The sequence below is a fragment of the Arvicanthis niloticus genome, chromosome 16, assembly GCF_011762505.2.
Source record: "Arvicanthis niloticus isolate mArvNil1 chromosome 16, mArvNil1.pat.X, whole genome shotgun sequence".
Taxonomy (NCBI): Eukaryota; Metazoa; Chordata; class Mammalia; order Rodentia; family Muridae; genus Arvicanthis; species Arvicanthis niloticus.
In genome coordinates, this window is record NC_047673.1 from 30,989,796 (window position 1) to 31,010,589 (window position 20,794).

The window sequence follows — 20,794 nt, forward strand, 5'->3', positions numbered from 1 at the left end:
CAAAGTCTCCACACAGATAGTAACAAGTCACTTTAAAATGACTGGGAGCTGAGCCAAGAGAAAGAACTCAGAAACAAGGACTTTGTAAATCTTGAGGATAGACGTCTCCCTGCACATGAAAAACAAAGGACAACTTCTAAAGCATTTTCTTTGATTTATTTTCTGATCTTTGCAAATTTAAGAAACCTGGCCCTGGAGTTTGGGGATCTGACCCAGTCTTTCAAAGAACAAATAGTTCCAGAATTCTTAGCATGCAAGTCCATTGAAAATCAGACCCATTTGGAGAGACTCTAAATCCTATGACCTGTTTAGAACAAAGGACAATAATCCAGAATCTCGTGAGCATTTAGACACAAGATAAAGAGCAACAATTTGGGGCACTTGAATATAAAAAGAAAGTTCTTCAGACAGCCGAAAGATCTGGAGAGGAGCCACTGAGGTTGCTAAGATGTCATAACTGATAGATGCTGAGATCTAAGCAAGCTTTCCTGGAGTGGGACTTCTTTTCCATGAGTGGGTAATTGCAAGAGAGTCATTGAAACTCTATTTGGTAGGAACAGGAGCACCATGCTAAAAGAACAGTAGTCACCATGCTAAAAGGGGGACCACCAGGATAATTCTGTACCAGCACAATCGCAAATACAAAATGATGCCAAGCTATGACAGAAGTACACCAAATTACATAATAGGGGTGTTGTAGAAACCGAGAATAACCCCAAACACCATTTATCCTTCTATCAAACTGGTTTGACTAGTCTAAAATAGAGAAGGACATTACATCATCAGCAGCAGCCCTTTACTAATCCGTGGTCAATGATATAGCAAATGCAAATCTCTTTATTTTGGTCACCAGAGTGCTTTGCTTTTATTTAGCCAGAATTATACTTTTATCATCTTACTCTGGGGACAAACTCCCAAGCACCATGTTATAATATAGACACGTGGAATTTAAATAGAAGTCCTTGATATAATGTATTCCTTAGACAATGTATTCATTTCAAAGATGCCATCTTGATTAGCAGTTAGAAATAGTTGTAGCCAGAGCCCTGTGGTATCTCATTAATTTGATGACTACCGGTAGCACAACAATTTAACCAAGAGAAAAACATTCCAGAGCCTTTAGGATATTATAGCAATGGTGGAGCGCACTTTTAATCCAAGCACTTGGGAAGCAAAGGCAGGCAGATATCTCTGAGTTTGAGGTCTGTCTAGTCTACATAGCAAGGAGTTCCAGGACAACCAGCTATATATGGAAACCCTGTCTCAAAACCAAAACAAACAAACATATTTTTTTTAGGAATAGTGTTATGGGAAGCAAATAAATTATGACCCCTATAGGAAAAAGAATGAAACCCACATCACTAAGCAGGAAGCAAAGAAATGTTTATATATGGATATTGGCACTTCTACATTATGTATCGAGTTGAACATTAGATAATATAGTCTCCTAAACATATCTTAAAGGTTATACATCTCAGAGAACCAAAGCATGGCTCCTTTGAGAGAGCTCGTCTATTAGCACAGCCCTACACAGATAACAGGACTCAGGTTTGAATCAGTTTCATCTAGCTGCAGTTAAAATAACCATTCTTAGAGTGAATGTCAAGTCCTTTTGATACCAACAGGAATCCATTTGTGATAACTGGCCACTGCCAAGAAAGAATAGATAATTGAGATCTCTGCCATTAGATTTAAATATTATTTTATCATTAGAGAGGAGGTATCATCTTCAAAGAAGTGCTAAGCCTTCACAGAATTATGGAGGAATCTAAACCCAGTCCTGGAAAAGCACCTTTAACAATGCTAAAAGCACATTGCTACTTCTAAAAAAAAAAAAAAAAAAAAAAAATTATACTTGCCATCTACACCTTTTGGGTCTAATACCTCCAAGGTAATTAATTACAACTAACCCAAAGTGTGGTAGCCACTGAAATTTCAGTTACAGGGCAAAGAGTGTTTTATGGTACCCTTGGAAAATAATTTAGCTTCTGACGAATGGTACAAAGTAACAGTCAACTCAATAGATATGGGAGAACAAGAATTCTTTATCATATTCATTATCATGGAGATAACTGATGAACTGGAGTATAAGCCTTGAAACTCTATTAAAGCATCAGAACCACTGAACTAAGAATAACATGGTTCTTTGTGGAAAAGAGTTTTGCTGGTTGTTGTTCTAAAATCAGACTTTCTTAGAAATCTAATGGGCCTGCCTGAATTCCGGGGGAGTGAACAGAGAGGGAATCAAAAGGGGTCAGGAAATTCAAGATGTGTTGACCCTCAAGCATACACAACATTCTTTAAGTACTCTGGGCTAGAGCACCCACCAGTAGTCTCAGGGCATATTTATAGAAAAAAAAAAAAAAAAAAAAAACCTACATTAAAATGGCATCTTGCCAAAAGTAGTTATGTAACAGATTACATCATTGTTTACTTTTGGGTTCCCCAGGCATCTGGAGTTAACCAGTTTGTGCTGACTCATACCCCTCCCACCTAGATGTCCAGCACTAGCCACCTTAGCCAATACTGGATATCTTTATCAGTGCCATGTTAGGTAAGCATGAACTGGGGTTATAGCCGTATGCTCCCTATAACAGTAACTATCTGGGGGAGGGATTCTTGTTGAAATAAAGAAATATGATGATTTCTGGATACCAGAAATATACAAAATAAATATTCAAATTCTTTTGGGGAGAAAGATGTTTAGACCAGAAGCTAATGCTATGTGAACTTTTCCAGGAAGAGGTAAAAAAAAAAAAAAAAAATCTCTTCATCTAGACAGGGCACCAACTACATGCCAAAGTCTGATGACACCCAAGTCTAGCTGGATGCATTTATTGAGTCCATTTACAGAGCATACATGAAGAGCTCTTTACAGCTTTGATAGCTCCCAAATAGCTCCATCATCAGAAAGCCTCTCTCTATTGTGAATGGTGACTTCCCAACAACAGCACAAAGGGAGATTCTTTTTCAAATAACCTCCCGAACTTCATATATTCTGTCAACTCCCAAGACCCTGAGAACTGCATACAGCTGGGAGATCAGGATAGCAGGGAGTGCCTAGAATCTCAGGTGAGGCTCTAATAGGCCTTCTCACAACTCTTCCTTGAGAAGGCAACATCAACATGAGGGTAGCTTGCAAATAGACGCAGCTGCTCTCATGAAGATGGTAATGACCACTATACTCAGAGAACTTGTGTTCTACAACAGCCTCAGATTATAGGGGAAGTTTGTAGATAGAGGAACAAGGATATACGAATAGTTTAACAAAAAGGAGAAGGGAAATTTCAAAAGAAGAAAATATCTTTGGGGGCTCTTTTTTTCTGCTTTGAGATCTTCGTTGTCTCTTTTTTTAAATTCTCATAGTTCTCTAGCATTTCTGTCCTATGACTTGATCCTACCAAGCAAGGCTATGTCCGGGACAATCTCAATGGACTCTGGGGCTCTGAATGCAAGGTTACTCAATCTAATGAGAATCAAAGCTATTTTTAGCATATGTTGGAACTTTTCACCAGCTATCACCATTTGGCTACATTTCAGCCTTGCCTGTCAGAAGCTCTATATGAAGAATAACTACAGTCTTAAAGTATCCTACCTAACACAGGCCTATAGGCTGTGGGTAGGGAGGATGCTCTTCCAAGAGATAGAACAAGCTATTTCAACAGCTAGAAAATCCAATTAAAGTTGATTTGGACACCTTCTAGGATGGTTTCTGGAATATCAGGGAAGTGATATGATAAAACAAAAGCCCAGTAGGACATTTTCAGCAATGTAATAATGCAACAAAATGTTTCTTCTTACTGAGTACAACATCCAATAAGAGCACTACTGCAAGTGCAAGGCAATGCATATGTCCCACACAATTAGACATCACATCATAGCCTGAGGAACCTTTTGGGGTAGCAGTATGAAAGACACAAATGAACATGGTCCATTTGGAGTTCCTTAGATCTACCTACACAAAAATATATTGATGCTATTCTTTTTAAATTAATTAATTTACATTAAAATCTGTAGCACATGGAATTGTTCTTAAGCTAGTCGAATTATATTAACATTCCTAGTCTCTGTGGGTAAACAGTGAATTCTGTCTGAGGGAGAAAAGTTCTCTGACAACACCACCACCTTCCAACACAATTACTAAGAGAATTCAGGTCAAGGTTCCCATTTTATAATACATTAACTTATCTTCTGAATTCATAGTGGCAAAATGCACTGAAAGATTGTGAACACAGTGATTGAACATGTTCTTTCAGAGGTCATTGAAATGAAGTCTCACAAGGTCCCATCCTTAGATGAAGACCTACCAGTAATTAATGGCTGCTTAGAGAGACTGAATTAAGAATGCTCTCTTGATAGGTTATCCCTAAATGCATATACATATGAACACTGCTAAACGAATTCAACAGGTTGTATTTATAAGTGTGTTTGTATAGTGTGTTTGTGTGTGTGTAACAATAATAATTAAAGAAGACGGGTGTGAAACTGAGAGTGGGTGGGAGGGGCATGAGAGGATTTGGAGTGAGAGAGTATGGTCAAAATGATGTAAATATGGTACTCATTTGTGAAGTTCTCAAAATATAATAATAAAATAAATGTTTTCTTTAAAGCTAGCCAGTAACACTTGGTCACGCCAATGAAAGTATATGTACAAACTTTTAGTGCCTTCAAGTAACCATGGACATGGTCATCAAGAACTATGAATCTTGCTCTAGTATGCTATACTGAAAAAGAAAACAAGAATTCCAAATCAAATAGCTACATATTTTGTATGTGCATGCTAAGCAATGAATTGCTACTAAATATGTAACTTTCAATCTGGTCTTTCATTCAATATGGTATTATGGCAGTGTTTACATTTTCTCAAACATTTAAAACAAAGAGACTGCTGGAGAATGTACAGTTTCAAGGTTTGACCTATGAAACTATTCTGTTCAGTAAGAACTGGACAGCTGGTCACCTGAATTAAGTAGGCATCTACCCACTTCCTTCATTTCAGCCTTTCTACTTCAATTCTGTTTTCATTCATTGTACATAATAAGCCCCACAGGGAGGTATTGCACAGAAGCATGAGCATCAGGCAGGAATTTAAAGGACATGAAACATAAATTTCTTCCCTCCCAAGTGTCTCCAAAGTTATCCATTATTTAGCAACATATAAAAGTCTAGAATGTTATTATCTACATCAGTTCATGTATGGAAGAATTTTCTAGGATATACATAGTTAACTCCCACAGTGCAGCCCCTCTCAATTTGTGTAGCTGTGAAACCAAAATGACAAGTTTTATACTCCAAACATACTCAATATCAGTGATATGGTAGACACAAGGCAAATGCTATCAACGTTTTAATTTTAAAAGGAGACAGGTCAGGCATGGCAGCACATGTTTATAGTTCTGGCTGTGATGAGGCAGGAGCATAAAAATTGCTGCAGGGTAGAGGCTAGCCTGGTCTAATGAGTGAGTTCCCTGACCAGATGGAGCTACATATTGATATCCATTCTTAAGAACAAAGGAAGAAGAAAAGGAAATGGAAGATGCTCAAATCTTGCCAAATAGCTGTTAAGAGTTCTTGTTTGTGTTTCGAGTCCCAAGCCTAAGTCTCCGTGGTCATCTCTGTCAATCTTCCTTTGCCTAGTTTTAGCTTTAGCTCTGCTTTGGCTTCTCCTTTATGTCAGCTCTGAGAACCGGAAGCTGGACACTTCCCTGGTTTTTAATACCTGCCATGTCAGGAGAAAACCAAGGAAATCACATGAAAACCCCAGAAGGGCTTTGGTTGACATAGCTGGTTGATCCTTACATTAGATTCTGTGACTAAGATGGTATGTATGATTAGTCAACCTTGGACAGCTAGCTCTAGAATTTAGCTTAGGATTGATCTTAAACTAGATAAATTTAAAAGCTTACTATGTCTGCTAAAATGTTTAATTGTATAAAGAAGAAAATGTTATGCCACTGTATGAAGGAGAGATTTTCAGATCTAGGTTCAAGCAACCAAGATGCTATTCTAGTTTCTGATGCATCTCCCTCTATTCTAACTCCTTTGTTCATAAGAAGTAATAATCATATTTATTTTCACATCTGCAAAGAGTAGATGTGGTCCCACAAGTTCCTGAAAGTAAATAGTAAGACAAACCAGATCTGTCCAATATCCCTATTAGAGAAGAAGTCAATGCAGGGAATTGATTTGGTGAAAATAAACCTGCTACTCAACCAGATAGTGAGCTTTAGATATTCGTGATACCAAAACTAGACCCCTAAAGCATGAGCCCAAAGGAAAGACAGCAACATCCCCACTACACAACAGCATGAGATGTGGGGAGCACCAGCAAAGTAAGAAATACTCAGAATCCCAGAGAGACCTGAAGGAATGAGGCAGAGACCATTCCTTCAGCTGCACTGTAGAGACTACACCCCCATCAGAAGCCCATCTGCTGATTAGTACTCACATTCATTACCAAGCTAATCTGGGATTTGTGAGTTCAAGGCCAGTCTAGTCTACACAGCAAAACCTAGATTAGCTAGAGCCACATAGGCACTGTCTCAAAAGAACCAAAAGATAAAAGAAAAGATGCTTGCTTCCCTTACAAAAATCTGTGCAAACAGGTTAGAAATCAAATGGTTACTCGTTTCATACAAATTTGAGTATCTCTGAGACTAAAACTGGGCTTATGGATGCCTGGCCATCAATATCTTTGATGTCACCAATGAGACGTGCGGGAGTTTAGATTTCTCAAAAGGAAGAACCTTCATTGTTTCCCTTATTTACACTTTTTTGGCCTGGTTAGCTCCTTCTTGTTTTGAGTCCTTCAGAAATTTCACCACTTTAGGAAAGATTTCTCTGGACCATCCACTCTCTGGGTCTGTTCTTTTTCTCTTCTTTGTTTTTCCAGTGTCTAAATCGTGTTTATCTGTAGAAGTACATTGCAGTTCACACTTAAAAGTATTCGTCAATTTACTCAATTTCAAAAATTCTCTCCGACCACACATGGAGCCCCAGGACACAGGGATGACTTCCTCTTGGACATCACACTCTTTGGTATTCACCACAATGTCTGCTGTGTAGGGATTATTAATGTATATTTGATGTAGCAATGGGAAGAACACTAAACTCAGGTAGTACAACCTTACCATTGCTAATGGAAGTTCTACAGGGACTAATTCTATGATCACACGTGGTGAAAGAAAATAGTTTTCTCCCCTATATAAAGCCAATAAAATAAGTAAGTATAAATTGGCTATGTTATTTGATAACTTCAACATTATATGCTCTAAATACTAAAGATTTTCCCTAGGGGCCTTGGACTTTTCTCATTTTAAAATTATCCTCTAGAAACAGAACAGTTCTCACCTGAAAACTCAGTGCTATCAAAAACATAAAATGAAAATGTTTAATTCCCTTTCAAACCTATATTACATTCAACACAAATCAATAAAACAGTTTTCTAGGCTAAAAGGGACCCATGTTACATTTAGAAGGCAAGTAAGTGCATAAAATTATCATCTATGCTGTACTTAATTTTTAAAAAACAAATGAACATTTTATTCTGTGGCTAATGTGTTATAATAATGAAGGCTTCTTTATATTTAAAGACCAAAATAATGCAATGGCACAAATAAAGGACATTTTGTTGTTCTTTTTGTTTGTTTTATTTTGTATAGTCTTCATATACCAGTAAAAATAAACTCTTTAATAAATAAATATATAATAAATATTTGTGAATTGAAAAATGTATAAATAGGTCCATTCTTCTAAAAGAAAAGTTCCATCTCAGTGTAGCATGTTTTGTAGATCAAAGTCATCTAGTATTTTTATTTTTTTATGTATAATGCTATAACCTTCCTACAAGGTCCTCAGAATTTATGAGGCAGTAATCATGTCATCTCAATCCACTTCTTCAACATGAAGTATCTATTTTTAAGGTAATTGTCCAAGTAAACATTATCCAGAGACGTGAGGCGTCAGCAGCAAGGTTCACATTATCCACAGATGAACTGATTTCAGCGTCAGTCTACTGGTAAGACTGAGCCAACGTGTCTAAGGAACTACAATCCACTTATGAAGAATTATTTTGCTTTGCTTCAAGTTAATTCCTTATTCTCAATATTCTTCCCAAATAGAGTCTTTCAGTGAAAAGCAGACTCTGTAATATCCTGAACATCTTCTTCAGTGTTAGGTAACAGCAGGAACTCTGATTTTAAAATAATGGCTCTAGGTTCATCAAGTGTACATCAGTAGGTCTTTGTATAGTTCTGGAACTCTTTCTGGGTCTACTGGTCTTGGTAAGAAATGGGTAAACTTTTGATGTCTTTTGGACCTGGAACCATCTCTTGGAGTTCCATCCTTGTTAAGTGCTACAAAATACCTGCGGCCTGTGTCTCCATGTTTATATATGTTGGATGAATAGGTATTATACCAGTTCTCTTCAAATTGTTCTCTGAAGATGCATTCAGAAGTCAATTTCTCCTTTAAAAAAAAGAAAAGAAAGAAATATAGAATTTTAGAAATGCCTTCAAGACAAGTTCCTTACAAAAGTCTCAACTCTGCATTATTATTTCTTTGCTTATAGATATACCCTTGTCAAGTTACACTGCAATGTTATGTTTTGATATTGTTCATACATCATGTGGAATTTTCCCCCATCTATATCTAGTCAATTAGTCAATTAGTCAATTAGTTCAAGGAACTTTAAACCAAATTTTTTTCCAATGCTCAATTTTATTTTCAAACATACAACAAATATTTCGAGCTTTCCTGTGCTCTGCATTATCACTCCACCGACATCATTAAGCAGTCTGTAGTTCATCTTCTCCCACCATGAGAGAGATACCAAAGGCACAAGCATCAAATCTCTGCTAGCTAGTTGGACAAGTCAAGATCTTGCTACAATTTAAAAAATTCTAACTGAAGTTCATCAGTTCAAATCAGATATCATCCAATAAATATATTGTTCAATGATAAAGTCTCCATGATTAACTTCTGAGTATGCTACCATTAATATCAAGGAAATGAAGTAGAGATTTGATGTTTCTTATTTTTTCAAAATTATCTTTCTCTGTACCTCTCCTCTGTGTGTGTGTCTCTCTCCTGTCTCTGTCTCTCTCTCCACTCTCTCTGTGTATGTGGTCATATGTAATACATATATTCTAAAGGAGAAACCACATTGTTTATTTATTTCAACACATACCATGAACATTGTGTGCATGTGCTATTTCAAAACTCTATGAAATGTTTTGTAATTATATCTTCAAATTACTATACAATGCATACTTTTGTCTTCATCCAGGGCTGACACCCAGAGTTCTGTTTCTGGTAGAAATTATTAAAATATAGAAGAATTGGAAAGACCTAGGACAATGGACAGGAAGACCAGACACAACTGTAGCAATATTTGTTGAAATTTTAAAAAGCGAGACTGAATGACTAAATACATTATGACCTCAGTATGCTTAAATTTAGAATATTGGTTTCTAATTTCCACATACATATATCTGTTATGTCAGCTATATGTAATAATGTCTATCAGAAAACATTTATGGAGATTTTAATTAAAATGTATAATCATTATCTCAAGAATTATAATAATCATTTAAACTAATAATACATACTGATCCATAAAGTTCTCCTTTGTCATTCATCCCAAGGTACAGGCCACTGTCCACACCTCTGATGCTGACCAGTCCCACTGCCACACTGATGAATTCCAGGATACCTGAATTTATAAGCAAAACAAAAATTTGGATTGGTTAATGAACATATAACTACAGAATGGACAGCGATAAATATCAACAGCTTTAAATATTCAACAAATAAGTAATTCATCATGACAGGTGAATAGGTAACAAAGTTATTCCTGGTCTTCTGTGACTCTAACAGTTAATTATAAGCATTTTCCATGAATTATTTTGATTTTGCTTACAAGAATCAGACCAATCTCTTACGCTTCATATGGGTCTAACTTTATTTTAAAGCTTATAAAGGGCTTCTTCTTGGCTGTAAAGATGGATCAGCAACTATGAGCATTTGCAGCTGTGTTGGTTAAGATTTCCTGTCAATGTGACACAAGCTCGAGCATCTCAGAAGAGTCATCTCAATTGAGAAAATGCTATCAGGTTTGCTGGTGGGCCCAGCCAACTGTGAGCACAAGGATCCCTGGTCAGATGGTCCTGGGTACCATAAGAAAGTGAACTTAGTACACCACATGAAGCCAGCCAGTAACAGCATTGCTTCCTTTAGGCTCCTAGGCTGACTTTTCTCAGTGATGATAATGATCTGGTAAATTGAAAGATGAAATAAATCCTTTCCTTCCCCAAGTTTCTTTTAGCTCACGTTTTATAGCAGCCATAGAAGACCTAACTAAGACATTGTTCTTGAAGAGGACTCAGGTTTGGTTCCCAGCACCCAAATGGCATAAACCAGTGACAGCTCCATTTCCAAAGAGTCTGACACCTTCTTCGGGCTTCCTGGGGCATTGCAGCACACTCTGGCATACACATACATGCAGGCAAATCCCATACATATAAAATAAAATTCTAAAAATAAAGAGCTAATAATTAATTTTTACCTCAGCTTTTAAAATAATCTCTGATGATTAAAAGGGAAGATGTTTTTATTCCCATGCTAGTTGGTAAGAAACTGAGGCTCAGAAATATTGACTGAAATGATAAGGGACCTGATGTTTGTAACTAATAAAAATGGTGCTGGAACTTACATTTTCTGAGCTCCAGTCTAATGGCTCTACTCCATGCTCCACGGCATGGTTTATTGAGGAGAGTACAATAGTTTCTAGACTTTGTAGGTCGCAAAATGTGCTATATTCCATGATCTGTAGAAGTATGTTGTGCAGTTCAGAGAAGCAATAAAGCCTTGTAATTCACTATACAGGATAACCACATACCAAGAGTTTAACATGCAAATAGATTTTTCTATCCATAATGTTCTGAAGTTATTTTGATTTACTAGGAGGTAAACTAATTTTGAAAGCTCTCAACTTAATACACTAACAGCCTACAATTTTAAAAGACACAATTTCTCTCTATTTCAGGGATACCTTTTTCTTTCTTTGTTTTTTTTTTCTGTACACGATAACCTTTGGGATAATGATACCTTTTTCTGGTTCTTTCCTTAGACTGCTGAACAAGTATCAGCATCCATTCGGTACTTGGATCTGTCTTCCTTAATACTTTGTGCCTTCACCCCTTCACCCCACCCTAAGCTCTCCAAATAGCATAAACGTGCACCAGTTACCCTGACTCTTGCTCTTAAGTCATTTCTTGATTTATTGTACAAGTTCCTGTTTGAACTTGTGATGCTCTCAAGGCGAAGAGAAAGTACAGAATCTGATGGTTTGCTGATATGGAAGGCTCTATTCTACCCAAAGATTAATTCACTCTTTGGCAGACAAACAAACAAACAAACAAACAAAAAGAATAGATTCTTATTAAGGCAGATGAGTTCTTTTGAAGTATTAAGATTGCAGACTAGTAGAATTCTAGAGCTATCAAGGGATCTTACAGCACAATACCCTACTAAATAGCCTGTAAATGGGCTGAAAGAGTCAGTGTCCCTAATGGAGAGGCCAAAGTGGGGAAGATAAGATGTATCAGGAAGGTTTAGGCTTCACAGGGCACAAGAACTCTGACAACTATGAGCTGGAGGAGTGAAGGAGAATCACATCCACTACCAAGTTCCTCAGTGGAAGAGTCATGTCAGGAACGAAAACATAAACCTGAAACATAATTGGCATAAATACATATAAATGGAATCTCACCCAGGATATAATTACAAATGCATAATTACTTTAAATTATATTGAATATTCACCCAGATTAAAAAGGACGCATGGCTGACGAGCACCCAATGTTCCTACCCCAGGACACACTCCACCTACACTTTAAATCTTATCTTCAGAGAATACTGTCCAAAATATGTAATTACATAAGTAAAAATGATTACCCGTGTCTTTTTTAGAATAATTATATCCAATAGTTTTAACATTTTAAACAACATATAAAACCATATACACAACCAGGCATAAATGATTTTTGCCATGGCTCATGGAACTGATGGGGGAACATTATGTGTGGGTTTTTTTTTTAATGCCCCTCCTAAAGATTTTAGCCACACTTTTAAATTCTGATCCTTTTTCTCACCAAAGAAATAGTATACCACCTAGTAATTTGTAATCGTTTGATTCTTAAATGAGATTTGACAAGTCTTTCTTATTTATAATATGAGGTGGCAACTAAGCTAATTCTTTCCCAAAGAATAGACATGAAGAACTTTCCTTAAGAGGTAATCACAGATTTTAGGTAGATTTTCTAATGCCCAGTGTCCCATAAAAAAGACTTGGAGGTCCTTTGTCTTCCTGGTATCGTTTTCAAAGCCGGCCTTTTCTTAAATCATAATAAACAGGTGAGTCAACCCACAACGCGACCACATCAGACAAATCTAGGGAGAGTAAAGAAGAATAAAGGAGAAAGCTTTAAAGGAGTATGTTTGATCTCAGGCTACACTTTTTTCTAAAGGAATGATTCTATGTTTACGTGTTAGGTAGAGTCTTCCGTCTATACTGTGGTGCAGAAAAAAACTCTGCTAGAGAGTTTCAGGGAATCCAATTAGGGTATTATTTTAGCCTCACTGAGAACTCTCTGCTGATGTTCAATTGGTGTAGTTTTAAGTTTTTTTTTTAAAAATCTGAGTTTTTATTGCTTAAGTTCAAATTAGTATAACACTATTTTAGTGGTAGTTAATATCTTAAATAGTCATCCTTGAGAGTTTTTTTTAAATATTTTAATATCACAGAAGTGAGTTTTCTTTAAAAGGGGGGATGTCATTTAATACTTAGTTACTAAGGCAATAGCAAAAAAAAAAAAAAAAAAGAATGGAGAAGCACACAGTGTTGCACACATTAAGTATTACCTTGTCCCTTATCCTCTGGCAGTTAGTTAAGGTTTCTAGGCCACTGGGGGCACTACAAGTTATAAAGAGACTGTTCCTTTAGGTTTATATACTAATATGGGTAGTCTTCCTTTTATGTAACAGTGAATACTTGGTTTCTCTATAGAGTCTCTCACTAAAACATGACCTAACCAACACAGAAACATATTTTCCTAAACAATCTTTCAACATATAAGTTTTACAGTGTATTAGTAAAAATATGCCACACCCATTCCTAAAGGATCAGATTTCAGTACAGCTCACTGACTGTTACCACATCTTCGAGGATTCACCAATCCCTCCCAATAGAATCTGTCTCCTAAGGAGACAGAACACAGTGGAAGAGACAACACCTACATTACAAGGGGCTCAAAGGAGTCATTTCCTTACTCCATTGGTATGTGGCAGAAAAGTCGGATGTTGCCTATAACCTACATTTAACTTCTGGCTGCTTTGCCTAAAAGTGTTACCACATTTGGGAAGATTTTACTGTAACGAGAACAGTACAGTCATTCTTAAAGGAAGAGAACTAGACCAGCTGGTGCCAGGCAAAGCAAACTCTTTAGAATCATAACGTCAGCCTCCCCCGAAGGGGAAAAAAAAAAACAAAAAAACAAAAAAAAACAAAAACAAAAAACAAAAAAAAACAAAAACAAAAACAAACAAAAAAAAAACCTTTCCAAAAGTGACCCCAGGTTGGCCACTAGGTCATAGCACTCTTGACTCATTGTCAGCAGCGGGAATTTAGAAGGGATCAGTGGGAGCTGCAAACACGTGGGGTTTTTTAAAAGTCAGTTTTCTAAGCCCTTAAGTGCTGCCAAATGACCACCACATGCTGCTCCTCCCATCTAAGGTTACGAATGCTTCCCAAGTGGAGATTTACACTTCGACAACGTTTTAATGAGCACTGCAAGTGCATAAAGCAATGGGAGTGCGGGAAGAAGAGAACAAGACAAGAGCCACTCCATAATGAGATGCTCCGGAAATGCCACACTGAAAAGGAAAGATGTGTGTTGCGATTCCTCATGGGGCTGACAAATAAAAGACACTGTGTTGTTGTTGTTTTTTAAATTAAAATGACACTCTTCAATGACATCACAGGTTAGATAAGAAAAGTTTCTTGGACGAGATAGTAAGTTAATTGATGAAAAATGTAGCCACAGGGGAAGTATCCTGGGATATTAGGATCAGAAAGCATCTTTAGCAAACTATCTGATTTAACCTGTCTTGTCTGTTGTGCGGCCCGGCAAGAAAGCACGACTCACACTGGGGGGGGGGGGGGGGGGGGGGGGGGGACACTTGCTAGCTACCTGGATGGCTGGGAAGTCATTAAGAGCAGATACTGTACTGATCTAATCTAGAGTCCCTTCATCCTATTAACCCCTCCTGCTCCCGGGCATTGCTGTTGTATTATAGAAAAGATTCTCTGTGTTCCCAGCCATATCTTCTTTCGCTTCCCCCATTTCCTCTTACCTAAGGTCAATACCAAGATCTCTGCTTTCCCGTTTCGCAATTTCTAAAGGGAATCTTGGCCAGGTGGGCATGCTCAGTCCTTCTCCCTCCTCCCTCTCTTCCTCTCCACACCCCCAACCAGAACAGAGAACTGCAGCCAGGCAGTCCACTGAATAGACACGTGAAGATTCACATCCTCTTGAAGAAGCATCCCTTCAGAGAGAGAGACACGGGCAGACTAGCCGCATAACTGCGGGTCATGTTTTAAGAACTGGAATGCTTCCCGTTATTAATTTTCAAAAAGGTAGGCACAGAACTGCAAGTGTGGAAGAAAGAAAATTTTGTACAGAAACCTCCTCAAACAATAAAACTGACTGTGAAGGACAGAGTGCAGACAAGGCTGGGGGACGAAACGCGCTCCAACACTTTGTGCCCCAGGCAGCAGAGAAAACAGAGCAGCATTGTACCCCGGAGTGAGGGACCCATCCGTCCTTTCTCCCCCTGCACCAAGAGTTGCGCTCCTACTTGGTAGGACAATTTCTCACAAGCCCTGAGCCCGGAGCCGCGCACCCAAAATACCTAGGGGCTCAGGTAGCCCAGAGCTCCGGCTCATTCCGTTCCGCCAGCTTGAAGGTGGGAGGCGAGAAGAGGAAGAGGAGGGGAGTTAAGGGCGCAGGGGCGGGATGTTTGTACCTACCGAAGAGACTGTGATCCTGCCGGGTGCCCTGCACAGTGCCGTCGGGCAGGATCTGCAGGTGGAAGCCGGTGCGGCAGTAGAGCTGCCGGCGGCGCAGGATGCCATGCAGGTGTGCCAGCTCCACGGAACCCGGCCCGCCGCGGGCGCCCCGATCCAACGCGCCCCGCCGCTCCCCCAGCAGCGGCGGCCGCTCCCCTGCAGGAGGCAGCAAGAAGTGGGATCCCACCTGCTGGCCCAAGCCCTCCAGGCCTCCCAAGAAGGCCCCGACTTCGGTCAAGGGAGCCATAGAAGGGCCGGACAGGATGACTGAAATTCCAGAAAACAGGAGACCTTTTCCCCAATAAAAAAAAGTATAGCGAGGGTGGCGAGGCGAACGCAGAAAAATTATGGCCAAATAGGTACAATAAAAGCTAAGGCTGGGTTACTCCTGTGAGGTCCCTGTAGGGACAGTGCAAGGCACTGGCGCCGTCTTGGATGGATCTTCTCTCCTTGGGTAGGTGAAAGCTGGCTGCTGGCCTTGCAGAAACATCTAGAGCTGAGGCTGCTGATTTGGGGCTGAGGCTGAGGGGCTGGGGCTCCAGCTCAGCAAACTGATCAGACCAGAGTTCTGTGTACATACACTCCCGGTATATATGCGGGTCCTCTTGACATATGCTAATGAAGTCCTTTCATGCGCGCCGGGGAGGTTGGTTTTGTTTGAAATCTTAAACCAGCCTCCTCTCGCTACACGTTTTGCTCGTCGGAAGTGACCAAAACGGAGCACTTGGAAAACTCATTCCTGCACTTGGCCAAAGTCAGTCAGCTAGCAAATTCGGGAGGCTCAGCAGACAACCTGGTATACTAGGTTGTCTCTGAGACAACCACGATGTTGTTTAGTCGCTGCTGAACAAACAACCACCTTTGATGTGAGCTCACTTGCAGAGATAGATAGCTAAGAGAAGGAGCCCAGCTTGCAGAATATAGATGGGGGTGGGGTGGGGTCAGGTACGGAACCGGAGATAAGTGGAAGAGGAAAATGCCGGCGCTAGAGAATTGGACTCCTTGGGGCTGCTGGGAGCCTGCAGTGGACAGGTGCAAAGAAAGGCAAGGAGGAAGAAGGGAAAGGGCGTTACCTGAGGCTTAGACCTGCCCAGACACACATGAAAGGAAAATCAAAGCTTTGACAGTTTAACTCACTAATTTTAAAACACTAATAAAATGTACAAGCATTACTCTTTTCTTTTATCATTTAGATGGGGGATTTTCTTTACATAATCAAGCTTAGGGAAGAAATGCCTTGCCCCCCCCCCCACCTCCTTCTCAAGTTCTCTTTAATGTTTATCTTAACTCAGCAAATGATATAACCAGGATTGCCGTATGTCTGTGGAAATGATAAATTGTGTGTGGAGGTCCTGGGCTTCTCATTAGAATAGTCAAATAGCACAGTATAATCATGAAGGGGGGGGGTTAACAGTACATTCAAATAGGCTGGTTCGTGTCCTTATAATTTGCTGTGAATAAAAAATACTATCTACAATAGTGATATAAACGATAGATGCCTTTGTCCCCTTATCTAATCTAAGAACACTTCCTTTTGTCTTAGCTGTAATTTCCTAGAAACTGACCTTTTTGTTGTTATTGTTGTTAAATTCTCTCTTCAAGTATAAAAAATCTCAAAATAGCTACACAGAAATAATTTTGGTTCTTGATGAATGTCAGAGATTTCAAAATTACTGGTAAGCTTTAAGAGTACCTAATCATATTTGCAAAATAAAAACTTGACCTGAAGGCATTAGACGTATATCTAGTTAAATGTTAAGACTTTGTTCCACTGGATAGCCTCAAGAGCTGGCTAGTGAAAATCCATAAGTGGCAGAAAAATTGAGACTCACTGGTCAGATTTACTCTTTCCCTGTGCATAGAGTTTCAAAGAATGACTTAAGATTAGAAGCTCTATTCAGAAAAAGCCTAAATTTGGGAGCTCAGATGGATTTGACTGGTTTATTTTATTTTCTCTGAAGGCTGGCTCTTCCTCTTCCTCCTCCTCTTCCTTCACCTGCTTTTCCTCCTCCCCTTCTCTCCTCCCTTCTCTTCTCTCCCTCTTCCCCCTCCTCCTCCTTCTGCTTTGGATAATTAATTGGCAGGTGCTTTTAAAGAGGTAAAGTTACACTTTTTTGTCACTCCAAGCCTAACTACTGACCCTTGTAGAACCAGGTTATAAAAGAGACCTTAAAACAGTGATTTACTGTTGATGGACACAAAATAAAACAAAAGCCCAGGCTAAAGACAACAAGCAGATCAATTACTTTAGAAACATATATCAATAAGTCTCTTCTAAAGGATGTACCAGGTAGATGTCATATTATTTTACCTTTCAAATAACTGCAGCTTGCTTTGTGGTGGGACCCCCAAATCCACCACAATCAAGATTTCAAAGCACATCTGTGTAAACATTATCACATCAGTGTAAAGCATCGACCAATGGGCTGTTACTTTGAACCAAATCTTCTTAATTGCAGTGTTAAATCAAAGAAAGTTAGATCAAAGTTGTGTGAATCTCATAGCAGGATAACTAAAGTAGCCAGAACATACATTGATCACTTTTAAAGAGGAGGCGCTTAAAGGTTTTAAACTTAGATCAAGTGCCTTTTAAATGAGGTCTGTTTCAAGATCTAAGTTGTATGTGACGTATAATGCTGCTAATTATTCCACAACGTGTTATTGTCACCTGCTCCTGGAGGTATCAGTTGAGTGTGTATTTCCTCATGCGAACATTTTCAGTCCTGGTGTGTAATTTATAGCCATTAGAATTCTTAAGTCTCTTGTATCTCGCACACACACACACACACACACACACACACACACACACACCACATACACACACAACCAAACTTTTCAGGAATAGTCATCAAAGTCCAAATACTGTAATAATGGACCTTGTCTGTTATAACTTTGTCTTCGTGGGCCTTAGCATTTGTATGTGTTTTCTATCACAATACCCCAGTACGACAAACATAACCAAGTTATTGAGGAGCAAAGTCCTGTATTCACTTGGGTTTTAGTTCTGAGTCTAGCATCCTTTATCTGTAAAATAAAGACAGCCCCATTCCTTAGTTCACTGTACTCAAGGTTGCCCTGAGACATAAATGTGCAAATACACGTCCGAAAGAGGTTTTAAAATGACAAGGTTTCCTCTGTGTAAAATGCCCTACATACACTACTTCAATTGTTGAGCAAGTTTTTCTTTTAACTTTATAATTCAGCAAGTGCAATTTGTCTGAAATGCAAAATAAATTCTTTTTTATAAGCCCAAAGCAAAGCTATTTTATAAAAGACCAGAATAGAAACCAAAAGATAAGGGTTTCTTTTGTTTGCTCTAGTCATGTGACAGGAAAAGATAACGTTAAAGTTTTTTTTTTTTTGTGCACATGCTATGATGATATCATGGGAAGTTAAATAATTTTGAAGAGTGTTTTACAAGGGTACATTATTCGACTTTTAAGTATACACTGCAATCTAATCAACTTTACCTGTGCTTCCTAGAGACCACACTTGCCTTGCTGTTGTACAAATATAAGGTATGATTTTTACTCACACAAGATGTGGTTTCAGACCATATAATCATATACACCTTTTCATAACATTTGGTTTTCAATGACTTTATATTATGTGATTCACTTAAGAAAAAATAGCTTACTTAAAAGCCATGATTTATACTTTCCACAAAACAAAAGTCTCTATGTGCAACATTATTTATTACTTTTAATTATAAAACATTGGTAGCAACATGGATATCTGCATATAATAAACTGAATAAATAATGATAAACATGAGAAAGATATAAGAACTAATATCCATTATTTTTAGAATATAATATAAAATTGAAAAGATTATATACAGAGTGCTATCTTTCTTATAAGAAAGAGGGGAATTTTAAATGTATGTGCTTATTTAAAATTAATTAGTTAATTAATTAGAATATATGGAATGAAATAGTGGTGGCACTTCTCTGAAAACATTTTTACAGAACTTTGACTTTTTAAAAAAAAATTTTTTTCAGGTAAGATGAAATAAGCAAAGAGGGAAGACTAGAATTTACTCCATAGTGTTGAATTACAATCGCTATAGCTGGTATTAACGTTAGCACATTCTCTCTCTCTCTCTCTCTCTCTCTCTCTCTCTCTCTTTTTCTCTCTCTCTCTTTATCTTTATCTCTCTCTTCTTCCCCTTTCTCCTGTCCCCACCATCTGTGTGTGTGTGTGTGTGTGTGTGTGTGTGTGTGTGAGCACACACACACACTCTTTAGTAGTTTTTCCATGAAGAGGGCCTGGATGAAAACACTCGCACAAGCTGTGAGCACACCTAACATTTATAACTTTTTTTTTTAACATTTATTCACTTCCTGAAATTATCTTGAAAACTTGGAGAAATTATTGTGCCGGTTCTAGGAGTTTGTTTGTTTGTTTGTTTGTTTGTTATTTTCCAGCTAGCAAGAAAACAGAGAAAAAGATAAAAAAGTAACAAAGGGACATTAAGTCTAATCTAATCTGTAGATGTTTATAGAACAAAATAAAAATATTCAAAGGCGGCCAGAAGGCTGAAGATCAGATACTCCAACGTTCTGTAGTATAGGGACTGTCCAGGTGTTCAGCGGTCTCTATAAATTGGCTGTGTTTTAGAAGCTATGCTTTGTGCTTCCCATAATTTCAGTTAACTCAGTCATTCTGGATTTCTGATGGGGTTGAAAACTTTTGTCTCATAGCCAATCCTTGCTATTTACTTTGAAAGAAAAGATTTGAGAGGATAGTTTTCAGCTGACATTCATTCTAAAGCCAAGGGGGGAAAAAAGCCAGGTTCAGAACTAAGTGTTTTATTTAGGAGAAATGACAGTGGTTCTGGTTAGTCAACAAAATGGTGGACTGGGTATTAGGTCTATCTTGCACCTTACTGACATAAATTGGTATAGTTATGCTCTAACTGTATTTTGAGAGAAAAGTTTTATTTTAACAGGAAGGGTGATATGTAGGAGGAGCTAAGGTGGAAAGAGTAAGGAGGAGTATGGAGAGGAGGAGGAGAAGGAGAGGAGGAGCTAGGTGATGAGAGAGAAAGAGAGAGGGGGGCCAGACATGGAGGCAGATGCTCAGATAGTTGATATATCTAGGTTGGGTATTAGGTTACACTTCTGATTGATATTGAGCATTACCAAATTTATAAAGCCATTGGTTAACATTTACAAAAAATTGTATAAAAGCAAAAAGGAGAAGGGGTTATGGGATAGGGGTTTTCTAGGGAGGGGAAATGGGGAAAGGGGATGGCATCTGAAATGTAAATAAAATATCCAATAAAAATTAAAAAAAAAAAAAACATTCAAAGGCAACCACTTAAAGAAATGACCAAATGTTAAAGGGAATCTTTGTAAAAGAATACCAACTAATAAATAACAAAAAAAAGTGAAAATAAAAAATATGGAATTAGAGAAGGACCATTTTTTATACTCATCACAAGGACACTGCTGGTCCAGATAAAATAATTAGTACATGGTAAAGCTAATTAGTAAGTTTTGATTAAAAACAGCAACACAAACTGGAAAATGGTGGTGAGGGATAAAGAGTGTCTATTAACATGGAGAATGTTAGTAAGGACAGTTCATTACTGTAGTGACTACTGTTCTACCCAAGTAATAACCACAGCCATGTGACAGATAAACCCCATTTTCTTTTTATGCCTG

General features: G+C 38.2%; 1 protein-coding gene across 1 annotated transcript; it reads right to left on the bottom strand.

Moving 5' to 3' along the window:
- Positions 1-7,625: 7,625 nt before the first annotated feature.
- Fgf20 (fibroblast growth factor 20) lies at positions 7,626-15,848 on the bottom strand. Its single transcript, XM_034520665.2, has 3 exons — positions 15,088-15,848; positions 9,609-9,712; positions 7,626-8,466 (listed from the first exon to the last, which is right to left on the bottom strand). The coding sequence occupies exons 1-3, from the start codon at positions 15,371-15,373 to the stop codon at positions 8,221-8,223; spliced, it is 636 nt and encodes a 211-aa protein (XP_034376556.1). The 5' UTR covers positions 15,374-15,848; the 3' UTR covers positions 7,626-8,220.
- Between the last annotated feature and the right edge of the window lie 4,946 nt (positions 15,849-20,794).

What these genes read in the sequence shown, in the direction of transcription:
- Fgf20 (XM_034520665.2), bottom strand. Translation starts at nt 15,373, where the DNA reads ATGGCTCCCTTGACCGAAGTCGGGGCCTTCTTGGGAGGCCTGGAGGGC. An exon ending in GCAGGATCACAGTCTCTTCG is followed by an intron (nt 9,713 to 15,087) that starts GTAGGTACAAAC and finishes TTATAAATTCAG; the next exon opens with GTATCCTGGAATTCATCAGT. An exon ending in AAGGAGAACTTTATGGATCA is followed by an intron (nt 8,467 to 9,608) that starts GTATGTATTATT and finishes TTTTTTTTAAAG; the next exon opens with GAGAAATTGACTTCTGAATG.